We start from the raw sequence: 26,066 nt of genomic DNA, 5'->3' as shown, positions 1-26,066 counted from the left end.
TTAATCTGTTGTTTAAGTATTTCAAACTCTTCGATTGTGACCGAGCATATCTTGTACTGTTCTAATGCTTGATGCGGTGAGAGTCGAGACGAGGTAGAATAGTATGAATTTATCAGAAGTTGTGAGCAAAAGAAATCTTGGAGAGGGCAAATAATTGAGAATAAATGTAGTAATATAATAACTGAAACTTTCAGTGTGTCCGAGAAGATAATCGATGAACTCCTACTCAAATGCGCCAACCAAATGGAGCTGCAGAAACTTGTGGATCAAATGTATAGGGATGAGACTTGTTAATTTTAATAGTCAATTTTAACTTCATGTGGACTTTTCAATAAAATTCTCAGCTGTTTCAAACATAGTTTTATTTTAACACAAGAAATAAATTACAAAACAAATCGTATTTATTACACAACGTAATTCATTGAAGGGTTTACTTCCACACACAAGTCAAAACACCGATCGGTCGTGTAAGCGTTACGTTTAATACTATACTCTTGATGTGAAGGTTACCTATATGTACGTAGGTAACCGAGCCTTAAATGTATTCTAGATCTTCGCAAAGCATATTAAAACGAAAGAAAGGGTTTATCTTACTTGTCTATGAGATAGCAACGTAACTATGTAGATCTACCTGATTGCCATAAAATAGGAGCTGTATTCCATACATGATCTAACTACTTTGCACGTCTTCATCGAACTATCAGCAAAAACGTGACCCATTCTATATGTTTTCAGGTCACTGATCGGCAAAGTGACTTGTGTGGGAAATTAACTTAAAAGTGTATGTTTGTATTTGGGTATGTGACTTCAGTCTTTCAGTGATTTTCTATCGACTTCCATAAAGAGACAAAATTATGTAGTTTATGTTACTTGGCAATGTTGTCTATCATCCATCGTACATCAACCTTTTTCTGTTGCAGTCTTCCCCATCTTTACCGTATTCCAAAGATCTAACGCCTTGCTAAATTTTTAACATCCTTTTCATATCACTAATATCAGAAAACACATTTCGTACGCAGTTAAATTTCAATGAAATTTGGCCAAAAATGGCGAAGATCTTTGGACAAAAACAGTTGTGGCAAGTACAAGTAATAAATTTAGACTATAAGAACTTATTTTAGCATTGCCGTGAAAGTTATCTCCGTATACGCAAGCAGCCATCGTGCAACTTCAGATAAGTTTTCCTTTTTAATCGATATTTTATTTATTGTATATACTTAATTGACTTTATCATTCAGCTACCAACAATTATATTAACTAGGTAGTTATTTACATACTAGATTTATAAAATACACAACAAACAAAATTCGTATCCTAAACATTACAATATTTTTCACATAAGGCACTTATGACATAAGACTAGGTACATTTAACTTGAAACAACTTTGTTACCTATAGATCCTTTGTTTAACAAGACGACTTTTGATCATGTGCAATAACTATTGCCCCTCATGCTACTTCATCTGCGACCAACTGTAAATAGTCACCACACTTTTTAACACACGAAAAATCTGGCCCTGTTCACAGATTAACAATAATCACACTTCATCGTCTTTATTTAAAGTCAAGCGGAACGAATTAAGAACTTCTCCAAATTTTGATTTTTGCCTTTTCAAAGTGTCATTTTTTTCCATCTTTGGCATTTTCGCTATACTCTCGGAACTAGATGTATCGGTTTGGTACGCTTCCTCGGGCGTTGGTGGATTTGTTGTCATTAATCTAGACTTCATTGGTTTTGGACCGCCTTGAGCGAAAATGGATTCCAATTTCGATTTTAAATCTTCTCGGCTTAAATTAGTTTCTTCTTCATCTGTGCCAGTTGGAGGGGTCTTGTCCTCTAAATTTATATGGCGCAAGTTTTGTGCTACTTCTCCTAGCATTATTTCTTTTTGCAAATCCATAAATATGGATGGTCGTTCAGGAATCCTAATATCATCTGTATTGGCTACAACATTACCAACTGAATTAGACCTTTTCAAAGGCTCTTCTTCGTGGCCTGTCATTTTAGTTTGAAATATGTTTTCTAATTTTGACATAAAATTCATTTGTTTATCGCTACCAAATACCATTGGAGTGTCATCATAGGAATTATTTGACTTAACGCTTTCTCTCTTCTTTTCTTCTTCCGGTTTAATAACACTATTTTTCGACGGCCTAGCTGATATCGTGTAGGCTTTCTTGAAGGCAGGAGTTGCGAAGTAGCTTTCGTCTAAAGGCGGTGGAGTTGGTATATTTGGAATATCTTCCTTAAAGTCTTCCATAGACTCATTAAGCGCTGTTTTATCTATGGTGTCTGAATAGCCAGATTCGTCCGTACGTGAATCACTGTCGTTAAATGCAGTGACTTCCTCTTCATCCATGTTTATTTCACAATCTTGGAATTCCGCTTCTTCTTTTTCGCTTTTCTCTTCTTGCTCGTTCAACTTCGGCAAATCTTCTCTATGTACTTGAACGATAACATCATATTTAGATAACACTTGATTACCCAGCGATGCTTCCGAGCCGGCATCCGATAATTCACTTAAAGATTTTCTGTGAGGAACATTTTCTTCTACTTTGCTTTCGTCTGCATTTTGTTCCTTTAGGCTAATTATTTCTTCGTAAGAGTCTTCTTCGGCTTGTAAGACTTGATCAAGTAGATCTATGATTTTGGCTTCTTTTTCTTCGTTGTCCTCAAAATATGCGTGTTGCACTTGCATTTGTTCGGTAATGATTGGTTGTTCTTTCTGTATATCTTCATGTAACGAAATTTCTTGAATGTTGCCATTTTGCAATGCTCGTTCTCCGTGATTACTACGTTTGGTAGTACCAGGAGGGGTCGGTGATACGACATATATTTGAACGGGAGGTTTACCGTTCACATTTGTTTTCGCTGTAGAATTTATGCTTTCTTCTAGATTTTCTTCGTACTTTTGTTTGTAGCAGCACACACAAAATATGTACACCGGTATACCTAAAAACATATTATTATTAGGAGTTAACAATCATTCAGTTCCACACAACCCCTAAATTAAATTGACAGCTACATCGTGCTCGAGATCACTGGGACAAGAATTGCATTACTTTGCCTGGCTTTGCATAGCTGCTCATATTTTATTCTTTATATTTGGTGCAAAGTCTTTGGCAATTTATAATTTTCTCTGATCTGGTTGGGGGGAGCTTCTGGGCCCACCCTACTGACAAAGACGTGTCGCTAAACAATTCAAGCGTTCCGATGCGATGCCGTGAATCATGATACCGATTGGGGTACCACAAACTCATCTGTAATGTATCTGGGGCGAGAAATGGTGTATCGAACATTAAGATTTTTTTGCATACTGAGAAAGGATTAGACCTTCTATTAGAAGGTTTTAATAGTTTTTAATAACTAACATGCGATAATAAACTGAGTAGCTAGGTAATTGATCAGGACCATTAGTTTATAGATAGGAAACGTCAGCAAAGAAGGGATATTTGGACATTCTTAAATCCCTTAAGGAAATGAATATAAATTATCATATTTATCTACTTCATTTAAATCCTCTATAAAGGATTCTGTAATAAATATACGAATTAAAAGAAATGAAACATCGTCATTCACGCGCGTTTAGCCACCAGAACCAGAACGCCGCGTGCCGTAAGATATAAATATTCCACCGAGTACTTCAGCCGAGTCTACATGAAAGAACATACCTTTTCAAGAGAATTTTACTAATTTCAGTATACAAAATGTTAATATCTAATACAATTAATACTTACTTTATTTGCTAACTGTTTTAATGTTAGCAGAAGGTTAAGTGTCCGAATATTTTATAGAGGATTAATATTAAGGGTGTATAAAAAGTCTCGTATGCAACTGTTGATAATTGGGTATTAAAACACACATATGATACTATTATTACATTCATATCACACCCCTTATTAACCAATAGTTGCATAAACAACCATTAATGATGCGCAACATCTATATCTTACCCATAGCAATCCATATGAGAACGCGAATCCAAGTCTGCACTTTGATCAGGACCATTAGGTTTATATTGACATATATACTCAGGCATGGGATGATTGGCACCAAGGGAGTCTGTGAACAATTGAAATAAATACCTGAAGGAAAAGACAAAGTTCTCTCTGCCAGGATAATGTAACCTATGTTCATTTTGTCAACTTCCCTTTTTTCATCAGTATCCTCAAAACCATTGCTGATCAGAGGTCTTTTAAAGGGAGTTACATATTTCTCGGTTTTGGGCCGGTGCGTGCAGAGGCTCGTTTGATATCGTATTGCTACGGAAGTAAATTAATAAATATACTACGACAAAGTAAGCGTAGCTTAAGTCCTGGTTACTAAGATAACTGATGAATATTTATGAATAATCCTCCTCCTGAGACCTTGATAGGTCGTGGTTGACGATGATGCATATTTTCTGGCTAATGCAGACCCCCTCGATGCGCCTCCACTTGTTATGGTCTTCATCGTTTCGGGAACATCCAGTGAGTCTTGCTTAAACCGGTAATAACAGTGCCCTCATCAAGGAATACTCGTAAATTTCATGTGCCTATACGAATGTTCTTTCGCAACTGAAGTTGCTATTCTCAGTTGCATGTTTTCCGGGGGATCCCTGGGCGCCTACATTCCCTCGGTGGAATAGTTTATGAATAATATATCTACATAAATACTATTCCGTATATCAAATGTTTTTAAAGTGCAAGCATAAGAACATTATTAATTCCAATTTTCTATGTTATTATCTAACACTGAAAAGCAATGTAAACGTCATTCGCTTTCGGACTATTCTTGCTAACGTAAACGCGGCGCGGCGCGCAAGTCGTTGTTAATTCGGGACTTTTCAACACTTCTATCATCCAATATCTTCGACTAACACTGTCAGAATCTATACTGCAAACCGCTGATGAGACCTATGGAACCAGAATCCTGCATCGTCCGGGAAGTGGCATACGTGCATTGTTACATTCAGTGTAAAAACTTTTAATTTCCAACAAATGTTCCATACAAATACTTATAATATACAGATAAACACTAAGATACTGAAGAACATACATTTTCTGAATCCAAGTCTGTGGGAAATCGAACCCACAGAATTGTATTGCTCTTGCTTGCACTGCTCACCGGGCCAATCCGCCGTCTAGACAGTGTGTAAAGGGAGTTTGATACTTGGGGCCGGTACCTTGAAGGTCAGCTCTTCCTCCACCTGGGGCTGCAGCGTCATGACGACCACCAACAGGAGCTCCGCCGCGTGCAGCAGCGACGCTGGTACCAGCGGCCGCGGTGCGTGGTGGGCGACCACGGCCGCCGCGAAGCACGTGCAGACTGGGTGGGAACCAAACAACGAATGAGAGAGCGCACGTTCGTTAAAGACTTGACGACAGTGGAGAGCGCGATGGTCTTAGAAGGTCCTGTAATTTTGAATCATTTGGCACACAGATTTTTCCGTAGGTAGTAAGTTGACACATCACGCTGTGAGGTGAAAGGCTAGATCGGGTGAACTCGGTTCCGCCGAGTGTACCCGGGAAAGATACATACATTTGATCTTACTAAAACATGTTCCGTGCTACAATCATGGCATTTAATGCAAATTATAATAACACCATAATTATAAAATTATTGTTCCATTTTATACAAATGTCAGAAAATAAGATATCAAAACTGTGGAATTAAAAACGACGTCAATGTTCTGATATTATTTATCGCAAAAACATTATCAATACAGTTATTGTTATTGCTTTCACTTCCGCCGTGCGATCTCGCACACACACTCTTTTTTTTTTCTTTTTTTTTTGCATATTGTTGCGGAAGACACAGACGCAGGCACAAAATGTGTAATTGTGGATTATTTTTGTAGTAAGTACATATTTTATAACTTATTTAGTAAACATACGCGTACCTGAGCGCAAATAACGATACAGTTTTTTCTTCTATCTTTGTATACAAATTAATAGTAGCAACATTGGCTACAATTAATCTAATAACATAAAACGGCTTTCTTACTGTGAAAAAAAAATTAAAATAATTTCAGAGGGTTCAAGGTTTAGCGATTTCAAAGAAAAAAACCGCCTTCAAGTAAACACTAATCGTATCGTATCGAAGTACTTGTATATCAACTTACTAAATAGAATGAGTGAGGTATTGATAATGCATGTAGTGATTCTAGTCGTAGAACGCACGCCGACCCCGAAAATTTGCTTCGCAATGTGCGTGCCGTGAGAGGGCGCCTCCGAGCGATACCTGAGAACAAAACATGCAAGATAGACCTTTAAAGATAATATTATAGTAGGTCGTATTTTTTATGAACCCAAGGGTTTCACACATAATTTAATGAGCTACTTTTGATATTATAGGGAAAGTTTAGTTTTTGGTATATTAAAATAAGAGTTTAAGTGAGTGAGTGAGTGCGTGATTATCAGCTTATGAACGCTTGTGCTACAAACGGGCCACCGATGCTTTAATAGCATAGCAGGCTTTTAAAAGGAATTTAAGTATTTTTTTTTTATTGTATGTAATGCGCTTTTCAATTGGACATAAGGTAACATGAGCTTTTCTTTTGGCTGTTGGGATTCGCCCAGAAAAAGATTTAGATAATAAATCTGTTGAAATGGGGATTATAAGATTGAATTAAATTCATTAGTTTGTAAACGTTAAAATCAGGCGAAGATTGATAGTTTTAAGTAAAAATACTCCTTTCAAAATCTATGTTATAAAATACTCATGGGATGAAAAATAGTACCACGAGAAAATTTTAGTAAATATCAACTTTATAAATGTAAATTTATTATATTAGGCCTATAAAATGTATATGTATCTAAGTACGCATCAAAAGTGCTTTCTTTGCGCTTTGTACACACAACATACTGTACCTAGTAAGATGACGCTAATGACTTTAGGTAAAGCTAAGAGGCTCCTACTCCTACACGCCCTTTTCCTTTATTTTTCTAAGAGGATGACCGCAACAAACTTAGCCGTTACGAAGTTACTTAGTTACTACCTCAATATAATAACGCAGGCAGCGACGATGGTATAAGACAACAGCGTCCCGACGCACATCATCAGTATCAACTCATTCAGTTCCAAGATGGCCGCCAGAAGCGCTGCAAAACATAATTAAAGAAATTACAATATGAAAATAAGTATTTTTAAAGTTATTTTAATTTTTTTGTTAATAATTTAATTTTCGCTTGTAAGTAAGTATTTACTTACGCTTATCGTTTATGTATAACCAAGTTGTGGAAACTTCATTGGTTTTTTACTGTTTGATTCCTTAAGCTAATAATAAATAAGTAAAATGCCCTTGTCGAATACAGTGATATATAGTTAGGAAAATAAGGGAAAAATAGAGAGAAACACAAAGACTGGAGTAGAATACAAAAGGCGGCCTTATCGCTTCGAAGCGATCTCTGCCAGGCAACCTGGTGGTGTAAAATTATTAAGGCATGTAGTGTCTTCACGATGGTTCCTTCACCGTTAAATCAGTTGATATTTAATCGCTCAAAACGCACTTAACATTAAAAAGTTAGAGGTTAGGGATTCTAAATTGACCATACGGAAGTAACAACTTTCTTGGGACTTCACAGAGATGCAAACTTAACATGGAGACATTACATTGAAAACGTATGCAAACGAGTAAATCAAGCATCATATTACTCTCTGTATAACAATAGTTTTTATATTATGGCGATAAAAATATTCAATAAATTACCTGAAGAAATGAAGCCACTAATAAATGACATGAAATGTTTAAAAGATAAGTTATTTCAATATAAACATTCTTTTTATACTATTGATGAATATTTAAAATGACATTCGTTAGTAATTATTAATTTATTCTTTGACATGTGCCCATATAAACTTAATTGTAATTTACTATTTTATTAATCGTTATTATAAACATTTTAATTGCCCATATCTTAATTGTACCTAGTAGTAACATAAATTAAAATTTTAAACACTACCCTGACAACAATTTGCATGCCAATTTGGCGTGGTACAGTTAAGATCTGCATTTTTTTTTCCTGTAACACCTAGTTACCTGTATCAGCAAATAAACATAGTAAGTGAATTGAATTGAATTGAACTCTGCCCCAGGAAAATAAAGCCAAAGTCCTAACCATTCGGCTATCACCGCTATAGATCACATACGAGTAACTTCCTTTAATTTGTTATTCTTAGTCGCGCAAACTTGACAGAGGTTGTGGCTGCTGTAATGAGATATTCAAAATTCATTTATTTCAAGTAGTCCTAATATAAGCACTTTTGAAACGTCAAGTATGTCTGTTTGTAGTTAATCTACCACCGGTTCGGAAGGCAGATTCTACCGAGAAGAAGCCGGCAAGAAACTCAGCAGTTGCTCTTTTCCAACCTCGTTTTACAATTTAACAATCATTGTTCTATCTTGTGTGAGATGAAAACGGAGCGGCTTGCTTCCAGGCAACCTTGTCATTAAGAAATTCATCAATAGTATCGTAACCTCGATGTATTAGATGTGTTTTTATACATTCTTTAAACTTATATATAGCTTATAGATAACTTATAGCTAGGGAGTCTGGCTTCATTGGTGTACGATCTCACGACTACTCGAGTATGCTCCACTTCAGTATCTGTCCATCGGGGATAGATGAACTTACCTATGACAACAGCGGACAGCATGGTAGCGATGGTGGGGGACTTGCGCGCGACTGTGACTCTGGCCAGCCAGCGGAACAGCAACCCGTCCGACGCCATGGAATATAGCAAGCGAGGTAGGGGGAACATGCCGCCATACAGACTGGAAGTGCCAGGTGAGTTAAATGTACTAATTTATAAATATACTAAAACAATACACACATCGCCATCTAGCCCCAAAATAAGCGTGTTAGGGGTACTGAGATAGCTCATGAACATTTTGATGAATATAATACACATAAATACTTATACAGATAAACACTCAGACACTGAATAACATTCATATCCATCACACAAACATTTTTCCAGTTGTGGGAATCGAACCCACTAGCTTGAATGCGTTCAAGCCCGTGGGTTCGCTGCTGCAGGTTCGCTGCCCATTGCGCCAACCGGCTGTCGAAGTTATCAACTCGACTGAACATTTTGCTATCTGCTAACATTTCAAGACATATTTTAATTTACTTATTTATTCCTCACAGAATTAAGAACAGAATAAAATAAAGAATCCGTGCACTTTTTTGTATTTATTCCGCTACAAGTTGACTGCAATTTCACCTGGTACTTACCACCAGGTAATGCATCTAAGATAGTAGCGGGCTAACCTGCTAGGGAGTATGGTAGTCATACCCCTACTCCGTTTCTACGCGTCACCGCACGGGAACACTAAATCGCTAAGCGGCACGTCTTTGTCGGTAGGGTTGTAACTAGCCACGACCAAAGCCTCCCACCAGAAAAATTATGATGATATTAGTCTATACCTTACATCATATGCAAAATTAAAATCATGAGACTCCTGTCACTTTATTAGCAACGCGTCGCATAGCGTCGGTACTATGCGCGTGTCGGTATTTTATCTTCAGTAGGGTTGTCATAAGTAAACATTAAGAATGTTTTGAATTCTTTTGTCTGGAAAAATAAAGATGCTTCTTTTGATTTAATATTTTTACATGGTGATTCCTTATGAAGTATACTTAAGCATCCTTCCAGTGACGTGCATAGAGGGTATGCACAGGGTATGCAGATGATATAAAATGAAGAAAACCACCAGTACGAGTTATAAATACTAAAGGGTAGGGTTTTATAACTCTTAAAATGCCTATCCTTAAGTTTTTTTACAACTCTTACTGGAGATTTTCTTCATTTTATATCATCTGCATACCCTGTGCATACCCTCTATGCACGGCACTGCATCCTTCAATATTATTTTGTCATTACGTTACACGTTGTATACGAACATAGATTTAGTTTTCACCTCTACCGTCAGTCCCCAAAAATTACTCCGCATGTATATGTGATAAAGTATTGATGCTAATAATGAATAGAAATGTGTATGAGCACCTGGCAGTGATCCCCACGACGGCACCGGCGGTGACCAGCCAGCGCGCCCAGTCCCAGCCCACGTAGGTGAAGGACGTGGCGACCGACGCCACTGTCTCCTTTAAATTACAACAACATTCAATGTTTTTGGAGTTTACTCCTTAAGAATCGATTTTCATATATAAGGCGCCCGGTATGAGAAAAATTTGAGGAGTAAAATCTACTAATGAATGACCTCGTTACGTTTTCGCTTTGCGACGTTGCATGCCCGGCAACCGTGATGCGAAAACATGCAACGTCGCTTTCGTTTAATTAACTTATTTTCCTATTTTATTTACCAAGGAAACAGAATATTATCTAGGTAAAGAAACAAACACATAAATATATGGGACAGAGTGAGATAGAAAACATTTTTTTTCCTATTCTTGTTACCATGGAAACTAAATAATAAACATTACAGTTATCCTAATAGTTCAGATACTCTACAATCTATAATACATCCACCTCAATCTCCCGTAGGCTATTTTTAAGTTACACTTCCGCCGTGTGTGAATAAATTGCACAGGATTTTTAATTTACCCTTTCATATGGTATTGATCTTTATTCAGTTAAATAAACTCTTTTTGTGTATATTTCGACAATCGTACTTAAGGAGTAAACTTCGGTCGTGCGTCGGAGCTGACACACACTTTTTTTTTTTGTAGCGGCGCCACGCACTAACGCTCACACTCCTTCAGGCTTCAGGGCTAGAGTAGGCAGGACATTTTATCCCCTGATGATATCTCCTGTCAAGGGACAAAATTTGCGCGTCCACCTGCCAAAGCGGGGCAACAGGGAAAACCCCCGTTTATTTTATTTACTTATTTACCCCCGTTATTACTCTTATATTATTTGGATATTAATTTCTGGTCAGTGCTCGTAAATTTGATAAAGCTATGAGAGAAAAAACAATTCTGTCTTTTCCCTGGGGAGAAAAATGCCATTTATTTGCGCGGTAGTTTGAGTTGTGAGTTGATATATTATTATTAGCCTAGTGGGTAAGGCTTCGGCTTTCCTTTATTTATTTAGATATTATTTATGTACCATAAATTGTGATTGTGAACATAAGATACATGAAGTGTACAAAGGAAAGCTTATCTTAAAATCAAAGTGAAAGTCAAAAATATCTTTATTCAAGTAGGCCCATAGGTGGCACTCTCAATGCGTACATAAGAATTACACGGTAGTGAGATGATGGCGATAACCACATTCGTAAACTTTAAACTAAAGCTACGAGGGTTCCAAACGCGTCCTGGTCTAAGAAGAAGCCCACAACAAACTTAGCCGGGTGTGTTTTTTTTGTTATAACCATCTGACAATGTCATTTAAAATTATTAGAAGAGCAACCTGGTTAGAGCAATAATATCTCTATAAGAGGCTCCTTTCGTGGCGACCGAGTGCGTTTTTAATTTAAGTATTAAAAACGCGTTATTTTTTAATACTACAAGTTAGCCGCATGCAGTCTTAGATGGTAGCGGGCTAACCTGTTAGGGAGTATATCATAACGCTAATCGGTTTCTATGGGAAATCGCATCGGAACACAAAATCTGCACGTCTTTTCCGGTAAGGTGGTAACTAGCCACGGGCATATAAGTCACATATTCCGTACATATTTTATGTCATAATGCGTAACAAAGCAGCCTCTCTCCTACAGCGTTTACGTACCAGCGACAGCGGCATTCTTAAGGTATTTGCTGCCAGATACGACTGCCCCATACTGTGCCACTGTGTGAGAGTAGTAATCGGGCGAGTGTAGTATTGTTATTTTTATTTATTTTTATTATGTAAACTTATCAATACTAACTTAGCGGTTAAGGAAAAATTGTAACTAATATACTAGCAATCTATGGATGCAATCGTCTGAAATTAATGATTATTATTATTATTACATATCTTCAAATTTTCAAGCTCTTAATCATAAATATAAATAAATAAATAAATAAATATACTACGACAATACACATATCGCCATCTAGCCCCAAAGTAAGCGTAGCTTGTGCTATGGGTACTAAGATAGCTGATGAATATTTTTTTTATGAATGAATACACTTTTATTGTACACCAAAGAAAAAAAGTAGTTACAGAAATATAAATACATATAAAGAGAGTACAATTTGGTGGCCTTATCGCTACATAGCGATTTCTTCCAGGCAACCAATGGCGTAAAAGGAAAAAACATAGAAAAGAGAAAAGAATATAATACACATAAATAATTATAATATACAGATAAACACCCAGACACTGAAAAACATATATGTTCATCACACAAACATTTTCCAGCTGTGGGAATCGAACCCAAGACCTTGGACTCAGAAAGCAGGGCACAAGGTGACACTTTGTGGGACGTATTCCTTCCGTACCTCGCGTAGTGTTGCTATGTTTATAGGCGAAGGTTTACAATCAGTAAGGTGTTACCTACTAAAAACATAGTAATTTCCAAGTAAACACCGTGGTACCTTGTCTCACATGAAACTTATTCAGTTGAGCAAGGTGCGCGCTTACCTGCAAGTAGTACGGCATCATCATGGTGACGACAATGGCGACTCCAGCGTACGCCAGGAACACTATCACCTGCGTGCTCATAATAGAAAACGGTATGGCGCGACGTGGATCCCGCACCTGAAAGTAACATCAATAGTTTTAAAATTCCAAATTCAAATTCAAAATTTCTTTATTCATGTAGGCCTTATGAAGCGTACATATTTGTTTACATAATTGTAAGGGGATGGTGATAACTTCGTTCGCCAACTTAAACCTAAAGCTACGAGGGTTCCAAACGCGCCCTGGTCTAAGAAGAGCCCACAACAAACTTAGACTTGACTTGACGCTGTACGCGATGGACACCCGCAAAAAAAACGCTACGTTACTTGTTGTGACACTCGTATGTCACATTTTTTTTACTGTACATACTACTAGTAAAGCCCTTTAATTTTATACCCATATTGAAGGATTTCACACACACACACACACACAGAGACACACACAGACAAATCAAACTAACAACACCATGTCGTTTTTTTTAATATCTATCTCTATTTCGCACGCCTACACGTAAAAACATCTTACGTCACACACATGTGACGTCATAATGTGCATGTATCCAAAATGTATGTACCTGTAGTACGGGAACCTGGAAGATTGACGATGAATAGATGATGGGGAGGACACAATAGAATAACTAACCTCTTCACCAGTGGAGCTGATGCTGTCGAAGCCCACGAATCCGTAGAAGCACACCGCAGCACCCTTCAGCATTCCCCACACGCCGTAAGGGAAAAACCCTCCCACACCTCGGTCCTCCGGCACATCTGCCTGCGGTATACGCCAGTTGCTGAGATCAGCTGAAAATATTAACCCAGGTTAAAAAAAAAGTACCGACAATCATCATTAAGAAGTGGTAAATTTACAGAACAACGCTTGACAAATTGATTTTGGACTGAAACGGAGCTCGCTTGCTTATAAATAATAATATTAATATATCAGTTAATATTATATATTATATATAATGTTATATATTATATATCAGTTCTGAGTTTGACGGCCGAGTGGCGCAGTGGGCAGCGACTTTGCTTTCAGAGTCCAAGGCCGTGGGTTCGATTCCCACAACTGGAAAATGTTAGTGTGATGAACATGAATGTTTTTAGTGTCTTTATCAGTCAGGATGTTTAGCTGTATATTATAAGTATTTATGTATATTATTCATAAAAATATTCATCAGTCACCTTAGTACAGCTAACACACGCTACGCTGACTTTGGGGCTAGATGTCGATGTGTGCATTGTCGTAGTATATTTATTTATTTAGTTCTACTTCAACTATTCAATGCGCCCCGCCCCGAACACAGGCAATATTAATGTCAATATGCAGAATATTGTAGTGTGTGAGGGCAGCCTTAGAAATGAGGATACAAAGTTCTGTGCGCGTCACTTGGATAGATATCAACGTCGTTATGATAGGGTAGGTTAAAATGTGTATTATTTGTAGTGCAATCACCTACCCTTGAATGCACCCGCGAGGATTATAAACACAATAATCAGCAGGTTGAAGCTCGTAAACAGATTGTTTACCATCGACGACTCCCTCACTCCGAACGCGAGCAGTACTGCAAACACAAATAAACAATTAAGGCTATTTATTTTACATCTTTTTAGTACGACAGGGCCACTATAAATAAATAATCTATAATCATTTTTTATACTACCTGAGACCCACCACCATTCTCCGTTGATGGTCTGTAAGAATTATTATTGACATACAAGTAGCAGAGTTCGGCACCGAGGGTTTAACGTGCTCTCCGAGGTACGTAAGACACCAGCCAGTTCTCGAACTCAACCAAACAAAAAATATAATTTATTGTGATAAGTGAGCGATGCAATTTAGCGACAGACAGATTGAATGGAAACGCTTCTTTTTGTTATATTTTTTTTTTAAATTTAATTCGTATCGCTTTGAATCACCGTGTTTGCGGTAGTAGAATTTTTGAAATTGCAATAAGAAATAATATTGAAGATAGAATAGAATAGAATATAAAAACTTTATTACAACACAACACAAAAGGAAAAACACAAGGAAACAGTAATAGTAAGTGCTAGGGTGCAAAGGCGGCCTTATCATTACAAGTAATCGTTTAAAGGCAACCTGACCGTACGAAGCCGATAAAAAGTGGAAAGTGGGTAAAGGATGTTACAAAAAATCAAATAAACTTACATGAACATATAAACTTTCATAATACTCAATAACATAGATAAGTAATAATTCTTTAAGATATGCATTCTTCAATATTATTTCTTATTGCAAGAATATTTATAAGAAATATCTGTTAAAATATTAAAACAAAAGAAGCATATTTATTTTTCCATAAAAACTAATTCAAAACATTTTAAGTGTTTACTTATGACAACCCTATTGAAGATAAAAGACTGACACGAGCATAGTACCTAGGCTACGCGCCGCGTAGGTACCTAATAAAGTTACAGGAGGCACATAATTTTAATGTTGCATGTGATGTTAGGGCTGTATCCGATTTCAGCAAGAGGGACATGCCGTGGTGATTTTTAGTTTCGGTGTACCCACTTTAGAGAGGGGAGTCCCACATAACCTCCGTTCTGTCCCTGGATCGGAGGTAGCAATAAAGCTTTTCCACCACGCTAAAACAAAAAAAGCCTGTATCTAATTTCTTTCAGTAAAAACTGACTGTGAATTATTATTTCAGTTTTTATTTACACGTTTCATATTTATAGTTGTAGGACAAACCTGATGGCAACTGGAAAACCATCGCCTGTAAACAAAGCGACACTACGTAGGGCACGCAAGGAAAACGTTCTGCAACGTGCCGCGCTGTACACTTGACACCGGCAACCACGCCCTCCAGATTGGAACTCAGAAATAAGCATTACGGTACTTTCCCGTAATGAAATACGAAAATAAAACTACAAAACAACTTACATACCCCCTAAGGTCATAACAACGAGGAAGGAGAAGAAGTCGAAGTATGGCGAGAAGTGCGCTGAGCTGATAGGGACCACAGCTGTGAGCCACGCAGACATTGAGCTATTGGTCATCGAGTCCACGTACATGCTCAGGCCGCGGGCTACGCTGGCAGTTCCTGTGAGATAGCCAACGTTAACATCATCAATCATAAGCTGTGATAGCCGTGTAGTCAAGATTTCGGATACACTTTCGGGAGCTAGAATCCCAGCACGCGCCTCTAACTAAGCTATGTGCGAGTTCTCCATAATGTTCTCAGAGGCGTGTGGAGTCCACTAAGCCGCAGTAGCGCAGCGTGATGGACTACCGTTTAATCCCTTCTCATTGTGAGAGAAGACCCGTGCATTGGCCCATATTCTTATTATTGGAAGATAGAAACCATTGTTCTATCTTCAGCCTTTTGCTACCAATGAAGGCCAAACAAGTTTGGGTTGTTGAGGTGACCCTCAAAGAAATGAAGTACTCATTATTCACCTAATAATGAGTACTTCATTTCTTTGAGGGTCTATCTTATTAAGACATCATATATAATCGACCAATTGCCAATGAAATACAAACAAAAAGTTTTCGATATGTGCATACTTCCTATATTAACCTATGGAAGCCAGACTTGGGCTTTAACGCAAAAGTTAGAACAAAAATTAGCAATTTGTCAGCGCTCGATGGAACGTAGTATGTTACATGTTAAACGGTTAGACAAAATAAGAAATGAATCACTAAGAAAAGAAACGAACATAACAGATGTTAAAGTAAAAATCCGAAAACTAAAATGGAAATGGGCGGGACATGTGTGCAGGCAAAAGCAAGATAGGTGGGCAAAAAGAGTTACAGAATGGTATCCGAGAGAAGGGAAGCGATCTAGAGGACGGCAGAGAATTAGGTGGAGCGATGATTTTGTCAAAATGATGGGAGCAACATGGCAAAGACTGGCGCGTGATAGAGATGCATGGAAAGAAATGGAGGAGGCCTTCGTCCAAAGGGCGTACTGAACTGCGAAACTGTCAAATATAAATAATATGTTAAGAAAAATAGTCATAAGGAAGATTGTGTTTTAAATAATAGTTTAAATATTTATGTTTTTTTTTTTTTTTTGTTAACAATCATGTTTTTTTTTCAGTAATAAAGGGCTTTATTATTATTATTATTATTATTTATATAATCGACCACTTGGTCCCTAGGACCCTGAGGTTTCCTTAGCAGCAAAACATGTTTTTGTTAAATGTCGTAATACCTAGTACACTTATAGATCCTTACCAATAAATAAATAAATATACTACGACATTACACACATCGCCCGAAAGCAAGCGAAACTTGTGTTATGGGTACTAAGATAGCTGATAAATATTTTTATGAATATAATACACATAAAAGCTTATAATATACAGATAAACACACAGACACTGAAAAACATCCATGTTCATCACACAAACACTTTCCAGTTGTGGGAATCGAGCCCACGGCTTTGGACTCAGAAAGCAGTTTCGCTGCATACTGCGCCAACCGGCTTTCAACATTACCAATGCCTGTAATATATCTGCTTAACCGTAACCCCCCCGGAAATAATTCCCCACTATCAATTCAACGAAAACAATAGTAAGCATCGGTTATAATAAACCCAGTGACGCAGGGGATTTCTACAATAGCTACTTGATATCTCTAGTATCATGTCATTAAAATACTTCGACATACTTGATTAAATTGTAACAACATTTTGGAATGGCTGCCTAAACAAACTTTTTAGTTGAAGACGATTTTTTTTTTATCGATCTTAATATGGTTGCCTTTGTAAAGGCTACAATATGGTCCAACTAGGTCTTCTTACACCGTTGGTAGTTTGAAAGGAACCGTAATGTTGAGTAGCGATAAGTCCCCTAAATTGTACCTTCTACCTAACTAGACTAGAGTATTTTTGTTATTTTTGAAGTAATATATAAAACCGACTTCATTCTAACGCTTTCCATTCGGTAACTTTATCTATAGGTAGTAGTATAAACAATAATTACGCGAGAAACAAACTCAATCAATTTTGACAAAATTTGTGTAGTAATTTGTGTAACCAAAAATATGAAGAATCGTCAAAACAATACAGTTGTCATCACCTCTCCCCTACCAGCGAGTGTCGTACGAGGCGACTAAGGGAATTTAACGGAGAGCAGGCAGTAGCGTCTTTAGTGCTACTACTACTATCTACTGTTATCACCGACATGGGCAAACATTTCCGTTGGGAAAGTCCTTTAGTCCAGCAGTGGACTTTTATTGGCTATCGATGCCATTATAGTTAACTAGTTTCCCTTCTATAGCGTATATGGTTTTCTCTGCGGTACCCTACATACATACACTAAAATTGTATTGATTAGAACATTAAAATGAAAAGGTTTACCAAACACCGCCTCAAGGATCATGTCCCAGCCGATGATGAAGGCGACGAACTCCCCCACGGTCACGTACGTGTAGATGTACGCAGACCCCGCCTTTGGCACGCGCGCCCCGAACTCCGCGTAGCACAACCCTGGGTGAGAGACAATTTGACACGTGACTACCACCAGGGTATGGTGGTAGAGCCTGCCAGAGTACCAAGTGTGGGATTTCCTACCTACGTTCACGTATTCGATCGCTTGGAAGTTAACCACGAATTATATGGAATCGAAGTAGCGCCATCTAGGAACAACACTGGGAGACCGTACTGTTACTATGACGTCCTTTCAATACGCTTCGAAAAAGTAAACGTTGGTAGAAAATGTCGCACTTGTCACTCTTAAATATATAGTATAAACGACTACGTAATCGATAAAAAAGCTTCCAGGTTGCTCTTCTAATAATTTTAAATGACAATGTGAGATGGTACAAAAAAAACACCCGGCTACTTCTCATGTAATGTACGCATCAAAAAAGAGTTTGACTTAAAATATAACCGCGACTGACTTACTGCAGTAAACGCCTTTAAGTCTATATCATCTGATCTAAACTCTTCATCATCATCATCATTATATCAACCTACTAGCGGCCCACTACAGGGCACGGGTCTCCTCCCACAATGAGTAGGGGTTAAGGCCGTAGTCCACCATGCTGTGACCACTCAGTGCGGATTGGTGGACTTCACACACCTTTGAGAACGTAATGGACAACTCTCCGGCATGCAGGTTTCCTCACGATGTTTTCCTTTCCCTTTGAAGCAATTGATATTTTTAATTACTTAAAAATTAGAAAAGTAGAGGTGCGTTCTGGAATTCGAGCTCGACCCCCCGAAAGTGAAGTCGAGCTCCTACCCACTGGGCTATCACCGCTTGCTAAAGGAATCAATATCTAAAATTCCGAGATTTCTTACTTGTCATGTGAATGTGGAGACAATAACAAATATACGGAAATATATGATGTGCTTAGAGATTAAATAGCTTTGTAATTATGTCACAGCACCGCGTTACTTGATATCTGATAATAACAAACTACTTATCTATGACAAATGTACGTGTTGACGCAGAACATAATTAAATTGACGGAATAATTAATTTGGCGGTGCTCATTCAAGGCGAGATAAATCAAAACACACCATTTATCCCAGGGCCTGATAGTTTATTGCTTTGAAATCTTAACTGGGTACGAAATGCATTTTATGATGTAAAACTATTGACACTTCAAACTAAGCCTTATATGTGTGAAAGGGAGTGGGAGAAATCAGTAGGTACCAACTACCGACATTACTAGCGTATGCCCGCAACTTTACGGAGATTTTCTGATATCCCGTGAGATTCAGAAATTTCCGCTGTCCCTTCCCAGGAAACCAAGCTACAGGCAAAGCAAATGAAAACATTTAAATTTTGTGGAGATAACTTAAAAAAATTAGGGACTATCAGGACATCCTAGTCCTAGATCATACATCTCTATTTCACCAATTTGGGCGCAGTATTTTCAGAAAGTTAGACAAACATATTTTTTCGTTTTCCAACCAAAGGCCTAAATAGTTCAAGTTACATTGATGTTATTTGTCAAAAGTCAGAATTTCATACCACATTTCTTCTCTAATGTGGGTTACATTAGTAGAAATAGAATGAGAAAAACTTAAGCTCACCAAAGCATACCCTCTCAAAAATTTGTTCAGAGCTTTGCACTAGCAAATACCAAAACACGAGTTTGTTACCAGCAAAGATGGCCGCCACCGCTGCAATGAGGAAGGACAGCACTATGGAGGGCCCGGCTAGGTGCAGTGCCACGGAGCCGATCAGTACGTAAACGCCCACGCCCAGGGAACTGCCCACGCCCAGCGCGGTGAGATCCCATACTGACAGACATCTGGAAATAAATGGATACGGTTATAACTTATCCGGCCATCTACTTTGTACTGCATTCTCATCAGTTTTTTATCTAGACAACTTCTTTTCTGCAATTACACCGAATGCGGGCAAGTTGGAGCGCGCTTGCTAAGAATATACCACTCGTATTTCCACTCTTCATTTGCTACTCATATTTCAGGTTTTACATAAATCAATTGTCACTACAATACCACTCTAAAATAGATTTTACGATTTGATTTTGAAACATTAAGAAGTATTGCCTAATTATATTGGCAGGCATGATAATTTACCTGCGCCAGTCAATCTAAAATATTGGTCATCTTTTACAAGAAGAATGTTAACCGCTAGACACTTTGCGTACGTGACGTCTTTTGGCGTATGGCAATTGTTTTAAGGTGGTTAATTTATGGAATGAGCTGCCGAGGGATATAAGACAGTCCAAATCATTAAATATCTTTAAATCGCGGTTAAAAGACTATTTCCTGTCTAGTATGTAGCAAAATATCTATGTATTTTATGTGTATGTTTAAATAGTAATATGTTTATATATTGATGGAGCCCCATGGCAAAAATCATCGCCTATAAACAAGGCAACAATGAGCAGGGCATGCGAGGAACTCGTCCTGCAACCCGTCTTCAGACCGGAACACAGCATTGCAACAATTGCGGTAGCAATAAGCAAAGCGGTAGTAATTCCCCGAATCAGCTCTTTCACAAAAAGCTCTAGGTCAACTCTGGTTCTTCTACGGATCTCCTCATGTCCAACATAGCTCTCTCCATCAGTTCAGTGACTCTGAGCCTTCTTATGAGGCCCATAGTAAGTGACCACGTTTCAATTCCGTAAGTCATCACTGGCAACACGCACTGTTCGAAGACTTTGGTCTGCTGGCACTGAGGAAGCTCTAGGTAGTACTGATAAAATAGGAGGGATACCTTCTTAAGTTCCCGTGGTCCAACTGTTCGGGCTCGTACACGCGCTTCCTCTGCAGCACCCGGCGCAGCGAGCCCCACTTGCCAGCCATTGGACAGCGTCAGCCCGGACCTGGCACCCCTCGAGCCGGCATCTGGACTGCTAACACCACCTGCCAGACAATCACACATATCCACTGACTCATTGAATTAAGAACATACAGAATCCTCATTCAGCCATTATTATATACAGTGCATTGTGTTCAAAAACCGTAAAAACACCCCGTGATACGAATGAACGTAATAGGGTAGTATTAGAGATTTTTTCTTCATCTGGCTTTACACAGATTAGCCAATGTCAGGTGTATTATATATGTTTGATAAAAGTTAGGGAAACAGCTTAAAATATAAAATAATCAGGAGAAATTGACTGACGAAAAGGGCGGGAAACTTCGCATATGGCGAACGCGGCCCCCAAACGTTTCCCCAAATCTACCGAAAACTCGCCCCAAAAAGAACTGGTGCTGTCTATACCGCACATACCGCAGTACCGGCGCAACTCCCACAGCAGCTAGCCGCCTATATTTGCAAGTTCTTCACCCATACAAACAGCCAACCTTTTTTATAATCTATACTAGGGACACCATCCAGTGGCGTGCATAGAGGGTACGCTGATGATATAAAATGAAGAAAATTTACGGTAGTAGTTATGGAAAACTTAAGGATAGGCATTGTAAGAGTTATAAAAAGCCTACCCTTAAGTGTTTACAACTGAAACTGGAGATTTTCTTCATTTTATATCATCTGCATACCCTGTGCATACCCTCTATGTACGCCATTGACACAATCATAAATGAGAGCGAGATAGTCATACTAGAATAAACAGATTTCATTCAGACACGCCGTGCTCGATGTTCCTTATTCAAATAAAATAAAAAGTCCCTAGGGACTCCAGTACAACATTACTTACCCGCTAAGCCTATAGGATATATTGACGTACTTGACCTTTCGATATTATATGTTATTATGCATTATCGAACGAGTAGTGTGAAAAAAGTATTTCCACTTTTTTAAGTTATTTCAAAGCGTTTGATCTGATAACTTGGATATTAACAAGCCTATATAAACAAGAGAATTGCCGTGGCAAATCAATAACAGATAACGACGAAATAAAAATTGTTTTCGCTGTTTACGATGCGTATTATGTTTATACGCCAAAGTTGACACTTGACAGTCTTCTTTTATACTGCTAAGATAAACTTCCGAAATAGAGACGGAAAAAAGGTTTCATTTTACCATATTATATCTGAAAAGGGGATGCAGATATGGTTTCACTTTACAATCCTTCACATCTTCCTTTCACTTTGAAATACTCCTAAAACCGTTTGTAGAATGCGGGATAAAAGTTTTCATGGAAAATATTAATATAATACAAATTACACAATAAAAGTGTTTATTGTCATACTATGGTCACAGAATCACCTAAGAGTTAGCCAGTGGCGTGCGCTTCATACACGCACAAAAGCGCTGCCTACGCTCAGATTTTGATAAAACAGGCAACGGAGGAGGATTTTGCCATTTTAGTTCTTTTTGCTTACCCACGTTCAAATAATAGGCCACAGGATAGCCATACAGAGCAAACGTGTGGTAGGACACAGACACGTGCAGAAATAGCCCATGTGTTGCGAGGCGAGGAAAGACCCTTATTGGTCTCAGTAGTAAGGAACCTAGCCACTAAACCGTCACGACTTCGCTATCTAGGCGCTCTAGGCATTTACAGCGAGATCAAAGGCGTTGAACTACTCTGTCTCTTCTTTATACTTTGGAATCACCGAGTAGCGTCACGCCTATCAGCGTATCTGTATTGCAGCAATCTCGGTGAAACCTTATCGTAAGTAACCTTTTACGCCAGTCTCGGCACTATTGCAAGATTGTGTTTCTGAGAGCAAACTTGACTTGTAAAGGTAAGTATGTAGGTGCCCATTGAATTTACTCAGCACCGGCAATTCACACAGACGACATCTACCCACTATGCATGCTACTATTATCCATACTCGCACAGACGGAGTCACACACATGCAGACGCACACTTTATTTTTTTATATTAGACCCATTTTACTTTGACGGTATAGAGTTTGATATCTGAAAACGACTCCTAATTCGAGTAATTCTTGTACTAAGCCTACTGGCAAAAGCCCGAGCTAGAGAATTATAGGCAAGTTTGAGGTTTAATACGATGGGAATAATATAAATTTTACAATGATGATTTTGATTCGATATTCGAAAACGACTTCTTGATTGCGAGCGAGAAACTCTTTTCGGTTATTAAGAATACTGTTCTAAAGCTCGACTGGCCGAAATTACTTCTTAGCTACGGTCTTAGGCTCTTGGCAAATGATGCTGACGATAATACACAACTTATAGATCTGTCGCAGTTTATTCAAGATTAAATTAGTAGATAATCTTATGCACAAACTGACACTGTTTTCATAGATAAAATGATTCACAGACATACCTCACGTCCGCCATTGTTTCTTAATTATCACTGCATTAGTTATGCCGATCCCAGCACACACTTTGGTAGTTACCGAGAAACTAACTAACCGATAACGCTCCAGTGATTAGATAAAAAGAATTGCTTGTACGTAATCGGGAGATCTTTTTAGTTGTTTCATGAGATATCGTGTGTCTACGTACAGGTGTTGTTTGTATAAAGTAGTGTGTCTTTAGGTTAAGTTAGTTGTATACAACGTGTAAATGAAAACCGAAATATTACTTCAGAGTGTTTAGAGTTACATTATTTACTGTATCTGAGACTTATATCTGAAACCGAAACGCTAATAGTTTAGCGTAAACCATTGCTATAGTTTTTACTGAAAGAATTCAGATACAGCCACGCCACATGCAAAAGTAAAATCAAGTGACTCCTGTCGCTGTATTGGGTAAGCGTCGAGTAGCGTAGGTACTATGCTCGTGTCGGTCCCTTATTTTGTAGGACCAAGTATTTCAGTACTATTGTGTATTTAGACAGCGCATGTGGATAAAACAGATCGCAATTTTTTTTCCTTTCAAGAAATACCATTATTCCATGCTGAAATTTAACAACATTTATATTACTTCTGCATAAAAAGCTTTATAACGATAAAAAAGTTATAAAAACAATTCAACAGTTTCTTAGTTTATTGATTAAAAAAATTCATCAAATGTATCCCCTACCTTGTCATTAAGAAAATCATCAAATGAATCCTACCTTGTAATTAAGGAATTCATCAAATGTATCCTACCTTGTCATTAAGAAAATCATCAAATGTATCCTACCTTGTCATTAAGGAATTCATCAAATGTATCCTACCTTGTCATTAAGGAATTCATCAAATGTATCCTACCTTGTCATTATGGAATTATTCAAATGTATCCTTCCTTGTCATTAAGACATTCATTAAACGTATCCTACCTTTTCATTAAGGAGTTCATCAAATGTATTCATAAAAAGTACTATTAAATTTAATCATGCATCTGAAGATTTTGGATTAGATAGATTATTGATATCGGGCGTAAGACGGTAGCGGGTTACGATTATAGTATTTTAGCCTTTACCGGCGTCTACGGGGTATCGTACTTGAGCACTAAATCGCTTGGCACGTCTTTAAAGAGAAAATAGAAGTTAACAAATTGGCTCTGCTGAACATCGAAACCGGGTCGTCCCCAGTGTACTCACGACCGTAAGAGTCAGGAAACAAAGAACTCGGAAGGGTCTTTTAAACCCTAGCCAGGCGTTAATGAAAAGTGATTGCAAATCGGTCTATGCTGGTTTTTTTAGTTTAATTTTTACCCTGAGTTCATTGTATTTCCCTAACTTACAAGTTGTAAGTTAGACAAATACAACTTTAGTTGTAAGTTACAACTAATATAGTATAACTTCCCTAGCCGTGCCATCATCAATATGACTACATCCATTAGCGGCCGACTACAGGGCACAGATCTCCTGCCAGAATGAGGAGTAGGAGAAGGCCGTAGTCCACCACGACGGCCAAATGCTTATTGGTGGCCTTCACACCCCTTTAAGATATTGAATCATTTATTCAGGCTAAAAGTAATGGATACGATACATGAATGCCCTATCCTCTGCTGAAGGAAAACCTGTGTTACAGAATGTAGGTCCAGAACGTGATGTTACAAAGGGTGCTTGTTTACAGTACCGGATTAACCACGATTGCTATGGGCCCCGCGCGAAAGAGGGCTTCGCATAATTAATATCGCCCATCTCTGTATGACTGACTGATTGACAGACTGACAGACCCGCACACGCACACGCTCGCGCACAGATAGCAAATACGTATTGTATTTAAGATACTTATTGAGAATCGAATAGTATTTTTACCACTTTATACTTAAGAACCCATAGCAGATCAAGGGCTCTTTTAAATAATTTGCTACGGGCCCCGCGCATGCATAATCAGGCACTGCATGTTTATTTTATGGTTTAAGATCTTTATTTTTCAAAAGAATTATAATAAAGTATTACTATTTTAAACCTATGTTTCAACACATCTACATATTAAAACAATTTAAAAGGTAAAAAATAATAATATTAAAGTATAAGTAAATAATAAACTGTGGAGGACTGTATGGGGTAGTGTGTGCAAGAGGATGCTAGTGTGCGGCGTGTAAAACTTCGAATGAAGACATTCAATAAACAGAGAACATTTAGACATACAGGTTACCTCCAGATGTTCCCACTAAAGCAAGTACCTAATAATTTTACTTGCTTAAAACACACGTAACATAAAAAAATTACAGGTGCGTGCGCGGTGCGGGGGATACGAACTCGGTCCTCCGAAACTGGGGCCAAAGTCTTATGTTATCCATCGCAAAAAAATAATTACGAGGTTTTAACAAAAGGGCAAAGTAACTATTAGTTTCTTCTTATTTTGGTAGCACGTGGTTATGTTCACTAGTTGATAAATAATTAAGTTTGGAAAATTTGGGACGTTCTTCAATAAATCAAAAAAGTATGTAAATCAAACATAAAAAGAAAATACACATTGAATTTAGAACCTCGTTCTTTTAAAATCGGTTAAAAATATTCAAATAGGATTTCTCATTACCTAGGCAAAGTTCCGAATGTCCTTTTCATGATAACAAGACATTTATGCATGTAACTTTTCACACACAAACACTTTCTTTACACCGATTCACACTTTTATGCTAATTAACACTTTATATAAGATTCGTTCACTTAAGTGACTTTCGGCGCTGGATTCTTCACTTTCAGGAGAAATTCGTGTTACCAAAGTAAAGAGCTCAAGATTCTCTCGCCACGACAATGTACACGCACGGAATGCTGTTATCAGATATGAAAGATACTCGAT

At 37.9% G+C, this 26,066-nt stretch overlaps 2 protein-coding genes across 3 annotated transcripts in view; one reads left to right on the top strand and one right to left on the bottom strand.

Annotated features, from left to right (window-relative positions):
* LOC120628557 overlaps positions 1 to 349 on the top strand; it is a 70,841-nt gene extending 70,492 nt beyond the window's left edge. Inside the window, exon 20 of the mRNA XM_039896978.1 lies at positions 195 to 349. Within this exon, the coding sequence (XP_039752912.1) occupies positions 195 to 294 (100 nt within the window). The 3' untranslated portion in view covers positions 295 to 349. The remainder of the gene's footprint in view (positions 1 to 194) is intronic.
* LOC120628556 (cationic amino acid transporter 2-like) lies at positions 346 to 26,035 on the bottom strand. 2 transcript variants are annotated; one of them, XM_039896976.1, is made up of 15 exons: positions 25,803 to 26,035; positions 20,719 to 20,867; positions 19,632 to 19,783; positions 17,877 to 18,005; positions 15,459 to 15,614; positions 14,007 to 14,111; positions 13,193 to 13,350; positions 12,512 to 12,628; positions 9,992 to 10,089; positions 8,617 to 8,756; positions 6,981 to 7,083; positions 6,105 to 6,223; positions 5,166 to 5,308; positions 3,955 to 4,063; positions 346 to 2,953 (listed from the first exon to the last, which is right to left on the bottom strand). In XM_039896976.1, exons 2-15 carry the CDS (start codon positions 20,805 to 20,807, stop codon positions 1,539 to 1,541), a joined length of 3,033 nt encoding a protein of 1,010 aa, XP_039752910.1. In that variant the 5' UTR covers positions 20,808 to 20,867; positions 25,803 to 26,035; the 3' UTR covers positions 346 to 1,538. The 2 variants fall into 2 exon arrangements, with proteins under 2 accessions (XP_039752910.1, XP_039752911.1); XM_039896977.1 differs by lacking the exon at positions 25,803 to 26,035 and adding an exon at positions 23,210 to 23,266.
* Between the last annotated feature and the right edge of the window lie 31 nt (positions 26,036 to 26,066).

The sequence above is a fragment of the Pararge aegeria genome, chromosome 13, assembly GCF_905163445.1.
Source record: "Pararge aegeria chromosome 13, ilParAegt1.1, whole genome shotgun sequence".
Taxonomy (NCBI): domain Eukaryota; kingdom Metazoa; phylum Arthropoda; class Insecta; order Lepidoptera; family Nymphalidae; genus Pararge; species Pararge aegeria.
Note: the sequence above shows the minus strand (reverse complement) of the source record. Positions and strands in the feature narration are given on the sequence as shown.